Raw genomic sequence first — 13,276 nt, 5'->3', positions numbered from 1 at the left:
AAATGTATTTTTTGTTACATAACTACACTCAAAACCAAAACAATGTAAAACTTTAGAGCCTACAAGTCCACTCAGTCCTACTTCTTGTTCAGCCAATCACTAAGAGAAACAAGTCTGTGTACATTTATGGGAAATAATGTTGCCTACTTCTTAATTACAATCTCACCTGAAACTGAGAACAGGCGTTCACATAGCACTGTTGTAGCTGGCGTCGCAAGATATTTACGTACCAGATGCACTAAAGATTCATATATCTCTTCATAGTTCAACCATCTTTCCAGAGGACATGCTTCCATGCTGACGCACGTTAAAAAAATGCGTTAATTAAATTTGTGACTGAACTCCTTGGGAGAGAATTGCATGTCTCCTGCTCTGTTTTACCCACATTCTGCCATATATTTCATGTTATAGCTTTCTCGGATGATGACCCAGCACATGTTGTTCATTTTCAGTGCAACTTTGACAAAATGCAAAGAAGATACCAATGTGAAATTTCTAAAGATACCTACAGCACTCAACCCAAAGTTTAAGAATCTGAAGTGCCTTCCAAAACCTGAAAGGAACAAGGTGTGAAGCATGCTTTCAGAAGTCTTAAAAGAGCAACACTCTGATGCAGAAACTATGGAACCCAAACCACCAAAAAAGAAAATCAGCCTTCTGCTGGCGGCATCTGACCCAGATGATGAAAATGAGCGTGCGTCAGTCCGCATTGCTTTGTATCATTATTGAGCAGAACCCATCATCAGCATGGATGCATGTTCTCTGGAATGGTGGTTGAAGCATCAAGGGACATATGAATATTTAGCGCATCTGGCATGAAAATATATTGCGACGCCAGCTACAACAGTGTCATGCAAATGCCTGTTCTCAGTTTCAGGTGAAATTGCAAACAAGAAGCAGGCAACATAATTTTCTGCAAATGTAAACAAACTTGTTTGAGCAATTGGCTGAAGAAGTAATAGGACTGACCGGACTTGTAGGCTCTAAAGTTTTACATCATTTTATTTTTGAATGCGGTTTTCTTTGTACATAATTCTACATTTGTAAGTTCAACTTTCATGATAAAAAGATTGCACTACAGTACTTGTACCAGGTGAATTTAAAAATACTATTTCTTTTGTTTTTTTACAGTGCAAATATTTGTGATAAAAAATATAAAGCAAGTGCTGTACACTTCGTATTCTGTGTTGTAATTTAAATCAATATATTTGAAAATTTAGAAATATCCAAAAATATTTAAATAAATGGTATTCTATTATTGTTTAATCGCACAATTAATCTTTTTAATCATGCAATTAATTGTGATTAATTTTTTTAATCCCTTGACAGGCCTAATATGTATAGATATAAATAAAGACACACACACACACACACACACATCACTTTCAGTATACGTTTGGGACCCGATGATTATGGGTTATATAAGATGAGCTTGGTCACCCATTTTGTAGGCAAAAAAATTTTTTTTTTTCCAGGTACAAGTCAGAGCTCTTTCCCTTTTACCCACCTTCTTCTCACCTGCACTCAAGTACTTACAGGGACAAGTACCCTGATTTGCACCTGCAGTTCCATTACAAGCCCAGAAAAATGGGTGACAATTTTCCAGGCACAAAAAGGACAAGGGAGGCTGCCCTTTGGAAAATGTGTCTCATGATTTTTTAGTCACCTTATTTTATTGTATAACCTGATGTTCCTTCTGGAGGTGAGAAATTGCTTCCTTCCCTTGTTCCCTATCAATAATGTGATCAGGGCACAGTGACTGAGAACACTGTTCATAAAGATCCTGATTGAAATCCCATTGGATCTCTTCCCTGAATACTGGATTTGGCCCAGAATGACATCTCAGCTGAAAAGGAGCAGCAACAGAATAGTGCACGATTAGCAACCTTTGTCAATAAGTGAAGGTAACAGACCTGTTGGATTTGACCTAACCCTGAATATTCCAAGATATCCTTTGTAGTTTACTGGCAGAGAAAGAACAATAATTTAAAATGACATGGCAAATCAGAGTAGAAATGCCACCATTTAAAAAGTAGAGAATTGCCTAAGACACTGCACCCATTTTGTTCAGACCAAAGTACGGTGGCTCAAGATAGAGGAAAACCTTCTCACCATTAATTATGAAAAATATCTGAAAATAAGCCAAGATTTTCAAAAAATGGAGGCCTAGAGTTAGGCTCCTAAATCCATATTTAGACACCCAAATGAGTGGTTTGACCTATCATAAAGTGCTGAGCACCCTGCAACTCCCGTCAGCGTCAGTCATCAAGGGCCACTGTGATGCTTAGGTCAGAAGATGTGAGCAGAAAAGGAAGCAGGGAATTCTAAAGAGCTGTTCAGCAGTAGGAGATTTCCAGCTTCTCTCAAACCTCAAGGCGATCCTCTGTATTTTACACCACCAGTTGCTTCTCCTGGCCAATCAGACACAGGAGGAGGCGCAACTGGCCTTACTTTGGTGCCTCACACTGATGCAGCAGTGGTGGGTTTCAAGGGGATTAGGAGGTGGGAGGGCAAGCATTATGCACCTGAGATCCTTTACTAGGAAAAAGAACAGGAGTGCTTGTGGCACCTTAGAAACTAACAAATTTATTTCAGCATAAGCTTTCGTCGTGACATTTTTTAAAAAGTGCATTATCATTTGAAGCGGTGGGTGGTAAAGTTCTCGTGCTGGAGGAGAGGGGTCATCCCAGGGAATTTCCTTTTGAATGTCCCCTTTGGCCTATTCTTAATGTTTAAAATTACCCTTTAGCCTTCTGAGTCGGGATAATGGTCATCCTTGGCAGGGATAAATCCACCAGTGGAGTAGGAAGCAAACCACTCAGGTCTTCCTTTTCAGTGAGCCAGAGGCTCAGAAATGTCCATGACATCTTTACTTAAAGCTCTAATTTATGGTGAGCATTTGTTCCCCTTTCACAAACATCTAGATGAGAGCCTGAACAAAAAGGGTGGGAGTCTTTTCTGCGATCTGATTTTCCTTCCTGTTCTTTAAACAAAATAAACTGCGTTGCTATTGCACAATAAGCACCAAACTAGGATATATCGTGTGTTTGAGGCAATTCAAGTACATTGTGCAGACTGAGAGAAGTCAGCCTAGAGGTACATTAATGGAGCAGAAGCATCCAACTGTAATAAAGATTTTTTAAAAATTAAAGATAATCTGTGCTTCACTGAGTCCATTGAGTTGCAATTAAAAATATACTTCATACCCGCATGCGAGATTTCTCCCCCCAGGAACCTACTTTTGGAGTCACTGAAATCCTCCTTCACCTTAGCTTAGCTCTGCCCTTAGTCCCGATTCCTGTGACTTCCCTAGACTCTGACTACCCCTTCGGACCTCTGACTGTGGGCTCTGGGGACAGTTAGATTCTCTTGTGAGCTCCGAAACTCCCTCTGAAGTTTCTTCACAGCCGCCATGGCCCCTCATCGTAGCCCCTGGCTTCCTCAAGAGAGCCGAAGGTGGCGTCACAGCTAAGTTATGTACTCGCTGGCATAGCACTACTTACTATTGCGGGAGAAGGCAGTGCTACCTGCCTTTGGTTCCAACAGAGTTCTGAGGTCAGCACTGATGTTGCAGTTTAAGAGTAAGTGCAGTGGCCTAGCGCCAGGACCTTGCACTGCCATGCTATTTACCAGGGGTCTCAAACATGCGACCTGCGGGCCACAGGCGGCCCACGAGGTTATTTTCTGCGGCCCGCAAGCTCCTCGCAGCCCCCGTCCTCCCCCAGCGTTTACCCAGAGCAGCTCCAGCCCCCAACGCGCACCGGGACAGGGCAGGGCAGGCTCAGGGCAGGGGTTGGGGTGCAGGAAAGGTTCGGAGTGTGGCAAGGGGCTTAGGGCAGGGGGTTCAACTGCAGGAGGGGTTTGGGGGGCGGGCTCTGTCCCAGGGGTTGCAGGAGGGGTGTGGGGTGTGGCAGGGGATCGGGGTGCAGGAGCGGTGCGGCAGGGGGCTCAGGGCAGGGGGTTGGGGTGCAGGAGAGGTTCGGAGTGTGGCAAGGGGCTCAGGGCGGGGGTTCGACTGCAGGAGGGGTTTGGAGGGCGGGCTCTGTCCCGGCACGCACCAGTGGCACGGCAGAGTCCCTGCCTGCCCTGCCCCCATGCCGCTCCGGGAAGCGGCGGGAACCTGGGGGAGGAGAGGCACAGGGATGTGTGTATTGATGTTGCTTCAGGCACTGCCCCCAGCACTCCCATTGGCCATGGTTCCCGGTTCTCGGCCAATGGGAGATGCTGGGAGTGGTGCCTAAAGCAACAGCAATACCCCCCCCACTCCCCGTGGCCCTGCTCCCCCATGTTCCGGCTGCTTCCCGGAGTGGCACAGGGGCAAGGCAGGCAAGGACTCTGCCGTGCCACCAGTGCGTGCCGGGACAGAGCCCGCCCCCCAAACCCCTCCTGCAGTCGAACCCCCTGCCCTGAGCCCCCTGCCACACCCCTCCTGCACCCCGATCCCCTGCCACACCCCACACCCCTCCTGCACCCCCTGGGACAGAGAGGGGGCAGAGCTGGGGTGGGGATTTCGGGGAAGGGGTTGGAATGGGGGCAGGGAAGAGGCAGGGCAGGGGCGGAGCCTAATGGAAGGGGTGGAGTGGGGGAGAGCCGAGGGCAGCAAGTGGGAGATGTCAGTAATGCTGCCCTCAGGCCAATGTACTGGCCCTCATAGTCATTTGAGTTTGAGACCCCTGCTAGATACTCTGGTTTATTTCTAGTCCTAGTTTCTAGACCCCTGCTAGATACTCTGGTTTATTTCTAGTCCTCATTCCATGTTCTGGAGCAGTGGGGAAGGACAGGCTCTCAGCAACTGGAGGGAAATGCCCTGAGTCTTAATTGCAACCAGTGTCCTGTAATTGGCGGACTGTGCTGATAGGCTCTGAAAGGAGGAGCTGTCCAGGATTGCCTGGCTAGAATAAAAGTGACTAAGACTTTAGGCCCTAGTGGAGGATGAGGAGAGTACCAAGGCTGGGGGACTCATCAGACCTTGGGGCAGGTAACTTTCCTTTCCTGGGAGAAGTACATACACTTTTTAACTAGTAAAATAAATAAATCAGTAGCTTTTTTCATTCTGATGGGGTGTTTTCCTCTCCTCTAATAAGCCAGAGTGATTCCGAGCTTGGAGAGGAGGCAGGTGATCTCACACCTTCAGTGTGAATTCACAAGGGGTTATGGCATCTCCAGCATCGAAGCTAGTGCCTGCTTTGGACGGGAATTGATGTAGGGATATATGGATTAAATGACACCTTGTAGAGTTACAGACGAGCATGACCTCCATGCAGCCTGTGTAGCTTAGTCCAGTTGTGACTTCTGATGCATTAGAGGCCAGTTTTTGAGGTGATCCAGTCCCGATAGTAAGTCACTCGTGTGTAGACTCCCGGCTTATTTGGTTTAGCACATTCATCTCCCCAGCTCACTATGCCCACGAGGTACCACATTCCTCTAGAATCTGGACTAACCAGTGGGCCACCAGAGTCACCCTATGAGAGGAGGAAAAAAGAGAAAAAAGAAATTTAGTGAACCAGAAAGGAAAATATAGCTATTTTCACAGGCAATAGGGCAGAGGTGGGCAAAATACGGCCCATGGACCACATCCGGCCTGCGGGACCCTCCTGCCCGGCCCCCAAGTTCCTGGCCCGGGAAGCTCGCCCCCAGCCCCTCCTCTGCTGTCCCCGCTCCCCAGCAGCATCAGCTCACTCATTCTGCTGCTGGCACAATGCTCTGGGCGGCGGGGCTGTGAGCTCCTGGGGCAGCGCCACTGCAGAGCCTGGCCTGACCCGGTATCTGTGCTGCGCAGTGGCAGCATGACCCAGCTCCAGCCTGGCGGCATGGCTGTAGCACCACTAGCCACCGGTGCTCCAGGCAGCGCGGTGAGGGGGCAGGGAGCCGGGGGGGGTGTTGGATGGAGGACTGGGGAGTTCAGGGTGGTGGTCAGGGGGCAAGGGTATGGATGGTGCTCAGAGGGGAAACAGGGTTGAACGGGGGCAGGGGTACTGAGGGGCAGTCAGGAAGGAGGAGGAGGAGGTTGGATGGGGTGGCAGGGGCAGTCGGGACAGGGGTTCCAGGGGCAGTCAGGGGACAGGGAGTGGGTGTGTGTGGATGGGACAGGGGTCCCAGGGGGCCGTCAGGGAACAGGGGAGGTTGGATGGGGCAGGAGTCCCAGGGGGCAGATAGGAGGTGGGGGCCGGGCCACAACCCCCTCCCCTAACCGGCCCTCCATACAATTTACGAAACCCAATGTGACCCTCAGGCCAAAAAGTTTGCCCGCCCCTGTAATAGCTGGAAAGGGACAGCTTCCTTTGATGGAAAATGGGAAGAGAGCATTATTTAAAGGAACACTATCAACCTGGAACTTAGTCACTTTCCAAAAACTAAGGGTACATCTATCCCACAAATGAGGGTGTGATTGCAGCACAGGTAGCCATACCCACGTGAGTTTTAATCTAGCTAGCACGGGTAGCAACAGTAGTGAAGACGTGGCGACACCAACTTCAGCATGAGCCAGCAACCAGAGTAGGTATTCAGAGTCCCTGCTTGGCTTGTACTGAGACGGTTAGCCCGTGCTGAAGCCCATACCACCACGTCTTCACTACTACTGTTATCCACACTAGCTAAACTAATGCTACCATGGGCATGTCCACCCATGCTACAGTCACACCTTCATTTGCAGTGCAGATGTGCCCTTAGCACTGGTTCTCAAACAGAAGTACGCATACCATACAGCAGGCTACATAAAAAGCGCAAGCAAAGTCAGTACAAACTAAAATTTTATACAGTCAAGGACTTGTTTAACCTGCACTATACAAGATACACTGAAATGTAAGGTTTCAGAGTAGCAGCCGTGTTAGTTTGTATCTGCAAAAAGAACAGGAGTACTTGTGGCACCTTTAGAGACTAAGAAACTTCTTTGGATGCATAGAATGGAACATACAGACAGGAGATATTTATACGTACAGAGAACATGAAAAGGTGGACATATGCATACCAACAGGAAGAGTTGACTCTCCTCCTGTTGGTATGCATACTTCCACCTTTTCATGTTCTCTGTATGTATAAATATCTCCTGTCTGTATGTTCCATTCTATGCATCCGAAGAAATGAGCTGTAGCTCACGAAAGCTCATGCTGAAATAAATTTGTTAGTCTCTAAGGTGCCACAAGTACTCCTGTTCTTTTTACTGAAATGCAAGTACAGTATTTATAATCCATTTGATTTATTTTATAATTATATGGTAAAAATGAAAAAGTCAGCAATTTGTCAGTAACAGTGCTCTGTGACACTTTTGTATTTTTATGCCTGATTTTGTAAGCAAGTAGTTTCTAAGTGGGGCAAAACTTGGGGGTACATAAGACAAATCAGACTCTTGAAAGGGGTACAGTAATCTGGAAAGGTTGAGAGCCACTGCCCTACATGATAAGCTGTGGTTCTTTGCCAGCCATGGAGTCCCCCTGTCAGTTTCTGTGGTTTTACAATCCTATTTCCCAATTATAATTTTTAAAGTTTCTCTCTCGACAGGGGAACCTGACTAAGGGCTTGATCTCAAGCCCACTGAAATCAGAGGGAGTCTTTCAGGAGAAACAGTTCAACTGCTGTACACAAAGTGTTGTCAAAGGCACACAGCAAATGGAACAAGAACAATATTTTTCCCGCAATCCTTTTTCTTCTAAATAATCTTAGGTGTTACTTGTAACTATAGTACGTTAAAACTAAGTTTTCAGTCAGAACTGTGGTTTTTAAGTTGATGACATTTCTTTAAATGTTAAACACATTAGCCTCTCTCAGATTTTAAATTCAGACACTATGTAAATAGCATCACACATAAAGCAGATTGGTCTGGGAAGCTTACAGGATTTCAGGCAAGTTAGTTCTGGTATAACAGTGAATATATTCCCTTCCCCTCCCCAACTTTACTGAAAGATATAAATGACAGCCCTTCAGCCCTTTTCTATGTGGAGTAGAATGGGAACATAGGAACTAAGTTATCTGGACTGAAGATATTTAGGCCCCAATCCTGCAAAGACTTTTGCATATAATAATTTTGTGCACATTGAATTGAATGGGAATACTCACATGCATAAAGTTAAGCATACGCAGAACTCTTTGCAGGATTGGGGCAATAGTGTGGAGCTGTTAAGTATTTAGACTCAACATTTAGATGAACTTTTCAGAACCTCAATAGAAATTTTAAAAATATTGCCATGGAGACAGTTTTTGTTTGGATATATTCCTGGCAGTCTTTGCAGGTCAAACATTGCAGCATCCCGTGTACATCTTGTTGTTTTATAACAATCTTTAATTATTGTTTCAACCAGTTTTCCTGGTCCTGAAGCTGTCCAACTGCTCAGTAATGCCAAAGATCAGCCCTAGCACCTTTTAGAAAACATAGGTACATTTGCTGCTCTCCAGACCAGAAATTGATTTTAATGAGTGATTGCACATTTTAATGAGCGATTGCTCAGCTACTTCATTCCTAAACTCCTTCAGAATTCTTGAATGGTTACTGTCTGGTCCTGGCTGCCTGTTGCTATGGAATTTTTTAATGTTTGACACTTCAATCTCAGATGATGCCTCATTTTTATTACCTGGAAAAAAAGCAGGTCAGGTATCACTCAGCGTCAAAGCTAGCAGAGAGATAGTACAAAGTAATTTATTCCTTATGGGACAGATTCTCATTTATACTAAGGCCACTTTTTGCCCCTCTAGAAGTGTAAAAGGGCCTTAAAATAGGCATAACTATAATTAATCTTTACTATGCTGTCATGACTAGCTCCAGTATAACAATTTACTTTCACATTAAGGCCCCTTTTTAGAGCAGAGCCCATAATGTAAATGCAGCAAAGAGTCCTATGGCACCTTATAGACTAACAGACGTCTGTTAGTCTACAAGGTGCCACAGGACTCTTCGCTGCTTTTACAGATCCAGACTAACACGGCTACCCCTCTGATGCTATAATGTATATGAGAATCAGGCCCACTTGCTAGCAGAAAACAGATCACTTGACAACAAGAAGTCAGCAGCTGCAGGGTGGGGATGGAGGAAGGCTGAGGCAGCAACACAGGGAAGCCAGGAGATGATAGTACCTGTGAGAGCTGATGGGGAGTGAGTGACAAACTGTGCAGGCCATGATGGGAGATAAAGATCGGGCACAAGCTAACTTTGAATTACAGGGCTCCAGTTCCATCTTGCCCTTTTGAATTTTACAGGTACTATCCTAGTTCTGTTAATATGAGTTTTATGTGCTAAACTGCATGGAATAAATGTTTTATTTTACAAACCTCTTAGCCAGAGTCTTGGTTGAATCAGAACCCATATAAACAAAGAGTCCAGGGAAGGAGCATACACAGTATTAGTTAAGATTTGGGAATCACTATATTTAATAATTTAAAGTCATTTTCCCTGCTAGTTCTAAGTATTGAGCTTAGACCTACCTGACAGGCATCTACTCCTCCTTCCAAGTATCCAGCACACAACATCCCAGGTGTGATGAGCCCATCGTACACTTCTCTCCTATTGCAAGTGTTTGAGTCTATAAGTTTCACTGTTGCTTCCTGGAGAACATTAGGACTCGGGCCTGAAGGGAAAAAATGACTCTACAAATATAAATCCTTTGCACTAGCTAAGATGTGGAAGGAGCATTTAGCATCTGTTCATGGGTGAGAGGGCTGGGCTGGGTTAAGAAGAAATAGAGCTGTTCCAGCTTGTACCACTTTTCATAGATTGGAGTACTATATGGGAGGAGTTATACATACATTATAACCATTACTTTGTAGGAAGGGCTTGAAGGGTTCCACAGTAAAGAGCTGTGAGTCACTGATTAAGATGGCCCACGCGCAGATGAGGACCTAGGCGTGGTATCACTGAGGTGGGAGAGGAGGCCTACCACAGGCTATTTACTCTTAAGTACAGTACCATACAATGGAGCAGAGGCTAATGCTTCCAGCAGGTGACACGGAGCCAAGATGGCTAGTTCTATGGCTAGTTGTGTTCTGACTGCGTGAACTTTAGTAAGCCACCTATCTCCAGCTCAGTTTGCACCTCTGCTCCACACGTTATAATACATATCTCACAAAGGTTTTGGGAAACCCTAGTCAAGGCCAGCACCCTGTTGCCATAGTCACTGTACAAATACATTGCTAGACAGTGCCTGCCACAAAGAGCTTGCAATCTAAAATGTATGGACAGAAACAGAATGTCAGACTCCTCCCTAGTTTCTGTTTCAGTGGCTGGCAGCTTTGTCTTTTTCCAATCCAACATTAGAAAGCAAGAAAATAAGGAATATGTTTCTTATAGTTACACAAATCTATTATTTTTTTGCAAGGATTAAACAAGATGTGGCCACACTGCTGCTCTCACCTAAACAGTTAGTTGGACTCATCATTAATGTAAAATGTCTGATGTTTTTTTTTTTTTTTTTTTTGCAGATGGAGGCACTCACCATCGTCGCTCAGTGCTCCCCAGCCTGTGATGATAGCGTCAGAATTATATGGGAAAATCTGAGATGGATCTGGCAGACAGACGCGATGCACAATATTTGTAAAATCAACTCCTTTCGAGAGTTTCACGACAGCTATATCATAGTTGTGTGCTGGATAACGGTACTTTTCATGGACAATAATAGCTTTGACAAAGCGTTTCATTCTTGCAGGTCTTAAAAGAGTTCCAAAGGTAACAGTCCATATACGTGGGTTATTTGCTCTGGAAAAGATGAAAGAACTTTGTAGATATATTTAAGCCATGGAGATAAAGGTCTCTAGACTTGGTCCAGTGTATGTAGCTCAAAACCTCACCCATAGTTCCTTACAAAATCCTTGGAAGATTTTGGTGGAATAGGGACTTGTGCCTACACCATCCCATCTGTACTACTCACTGGCCAAATCATAAATGTGGCCAGGTAGCTTCCCAATACACAAAGCAAATCCAGTTCACTACAGCAGGTAACCAGAGGTGTTTCCCTTGCTGTTTGCAGACCCTTAATCTATTCCAGTTTTTATACTGCCACACCCTTTAGAAGCATTCAGTCTTCACTATCTCCTTGGCTATTCAAAAAAGGAGTGATGGAACCATCAAATTCTAACCTCTGCTCAGGGAACAACTCACACCACTGCCCATAGAAGGAAAGGAGTAAGGTGACCTAATGGCTCAAAAAACATACATATTTGGGCCAAGCTGTGATAGCACAAAGTCATTCCTCTTGCTCTACCTGACCTTAGGCAGAGCAGCTTCCTTTGGAGCATCTTTCAGAGCCTTTTCCTCAGGTACTATTCTCTCAAGCTTCAAAAAGAATGGTCACAGCTCTCTGCCTGAAACGCTGCAACTTTACTACGGCCCTTCCGGGACTTGGCATTGGTTCTGAATGGAGCACCATTTGATGTGCATGTCAGTACATACCACATCTTACTGCAGCCTCTTTCAGAGCTGGGAACTTACTTTCTAAAGCAGTGAGCTGCAGACAGAAGCCACGTGTTGCTGATCAGCGTTGCACCGCAACGGTGGATGTTGTTCTGCCGTAAACTCGCTTGCCACGGCCAATCTCCAAGCTCTGCAGAAGTCAACCCTCCGACTACTCGTTCTGATATTGATGATGATTTTGATTTTGCTGATCTATTCTGTCGTAACCCGCAGACTGTCAAAATGGGGAGAGAGAACATAAGTCATTTCTCAATGCACTAATTGTGCCTACTGATGCCTCTAGGCACATGTACAAAATGTACCGTAAGATAACATGCAATTAGACCCTGTAATGACATAATGTCAAACTCAAAACACTCCCTGATATGGAGGCTGTCCACACCCACCCTTTCAAGTAAAAGTCTGAGAGAACAGATGAAACTTGTGGAGAGCTACGAAGTTCAACAGACTCAGGCTCAACTGCGTGACTAAGAGGAGCGAATTCTAGAGTCATGAGCTTTTCACCCTGCATCCCGCTCCAGAGATTGTCCGTTTGAATGTTGCAGCCAGGGCCGGCACCAGGCACCAGCTCAGCAAGCAGGTGCTTGGGATGGCCAACTGAGAGGGGCGTCATATCCAGCTCTTTGGTGGCAATTTGGCGACAGGTCCCTCAATCCCTCTTGGAGCGAAGGCCCTGCCGCCGAATTGCCACCGAAGACTGAAGTGGCGGTGGTAGAGCTGCCGCAGATTGCAAATCACGGTTTTGGGGGTTTTTTGCATGCTGCTTAGGGCGGCAAAAACCCTGGAGCCGGCCCTGGTTGCAGCTGGTCTCAGTTGCTGGGATAAGGCATCTCTCTAAGACAGGTGGGACCCACACCATTTAGTATTTTACAGAAAAAGCAGCACCTTGAATTTCAGCCAGACATGACTTGGAGAACAGTGCAACATACGGAGCGTGTATGCAATGCTCTCTCAGTGAAACACTGCTATAGAAGCTAGCAGCTGCGATTTGCATCAGCTGAAGTTTCCAAATGGTCCTTGAGTGTAGTCCCAAGTAGCGCACGTTGCACTAATCCAAGCCAGAAGTGACAAAGGCATGGTTAACCAGAGCAAGGTGTGCCTCTGACAAGAAAAGTGACAAGCTCTTTGCCAAGCAGAGACAAAGACAAGATTCTTGCCTTCTGCTACTACCTGGAAATCCAGGAGCAGCGGACGATCTGTCAGGCATAAGGCCCTGAGCTGCACCTGATCAGTACTCCTGACACCCTATTGAGCCAGCTAGGCTGCCTGATGGACTGCCCTGCCTGACTGGCTGAGACAGCCAGAAGGCCGGTTCTTAATCCTAGCAGCAACAGTAGCTTGCTGGCTGCTTAACACACATGTCCACAGACTCTCTGCCTCCCTGCGCTCATCTCTCCAAGCCCTAGTCCTGCTCTGCTCTTCCACAGCTCCAGCCCAGATTCTGACCAGCCTTGTTCCCATCCTGTCCCAGCCTTGCTCCTGCCTTCCCTGACTCCTGGTAATCCAGTTCCAATCCTTGGCTCCGACTCCTGACTCCAACTCTGCCTCAACCTTTGGCTCTGTCATTCGGACTCTGACTTCAGTTCCAATCCCCAGCTCTGACTCCGACCCTGTCTCGACCCCAGACTCTGGAATTCGGCCTCCAACCGCTAGGCCTGACTCCTGCTCTGACTGCTAGGCATGACTGCCTGTGATCTGGTCTCCTGACAGCTTGAGCAGCCCAAATTCTAAAACAGAGGATCTAGGCTGACAAGAGGTCCAGAGCAGTGGCTAGTACAGAACCTTCCTGGCCAGTCTTTCCCTGCTCCCATTTCTGCTGCGTCTGCAGTTGTTCCCCACTGACTAATGCAGAGTGGGGCTCATTATTAGCTGGCTGACTGGGGA

General features: G+C 46.3%; 1 protein-coding gene across 1 annotated transcript in view; it reads right to left on the bottom strand.

Annotated features, from left to right (window-relative positions):
- Positions 1 to 4,543: 4,543 nt before the first annotated feature.
- LOC115652910 (transmembrane protease serine 11C-like) overlaps positions 4,544 to 13,276 on the bottom strand; it is a 63,935-nt gene continuing 55,202 nt past the window's right edge. Inside the window, exons 7-10 of the mRNA XM_030565558.1 lie at positions 11,411 to 11,606; positions 10,419 to 10,678; positions 9,412 to 9,554; positions 4,544 to 5,462 (exon numbers count right to left, since the gene is read on the bottom strand). Coding sequence (XP_030421418.1) covers positions 5,301 to 5,462; positions 9,412 to 9,554; positions 10,419 to 10,678; positions 11,411 to 11,606 — 761 coding nt within the window. The 3' untranslated portion in view covers positions 4,544 to 5,300. The remainder of the gene's footprint in view (positions 5,463 to 9,411; positions 9,555 to 10,418; positions 10,679 to 11,410; positions 11,607 to 13,276) is intronic.

The sequence above is a fragment of the Gopherus evgoodei genome, chromosome 5, assembly GCF_007399415.2.
Source record: "Gopherus evgoodei ecotype Sinaloan lineage chromosome 5, rGopEvg1_v1.p, whole genome shotgun sequence".
Classification (NCBI taxonomy): domain Eukaryota; kingdom Metazoa; phylum Chordata; order Testudines; family Testudinidae; genus Gopherus; species Gopherus evgoodei.
The sequence above is the reverse complement of the archived record's forward strand: the minus strand, read 5'-3'. Positions and strand labels throughout refer to the sequence as shown.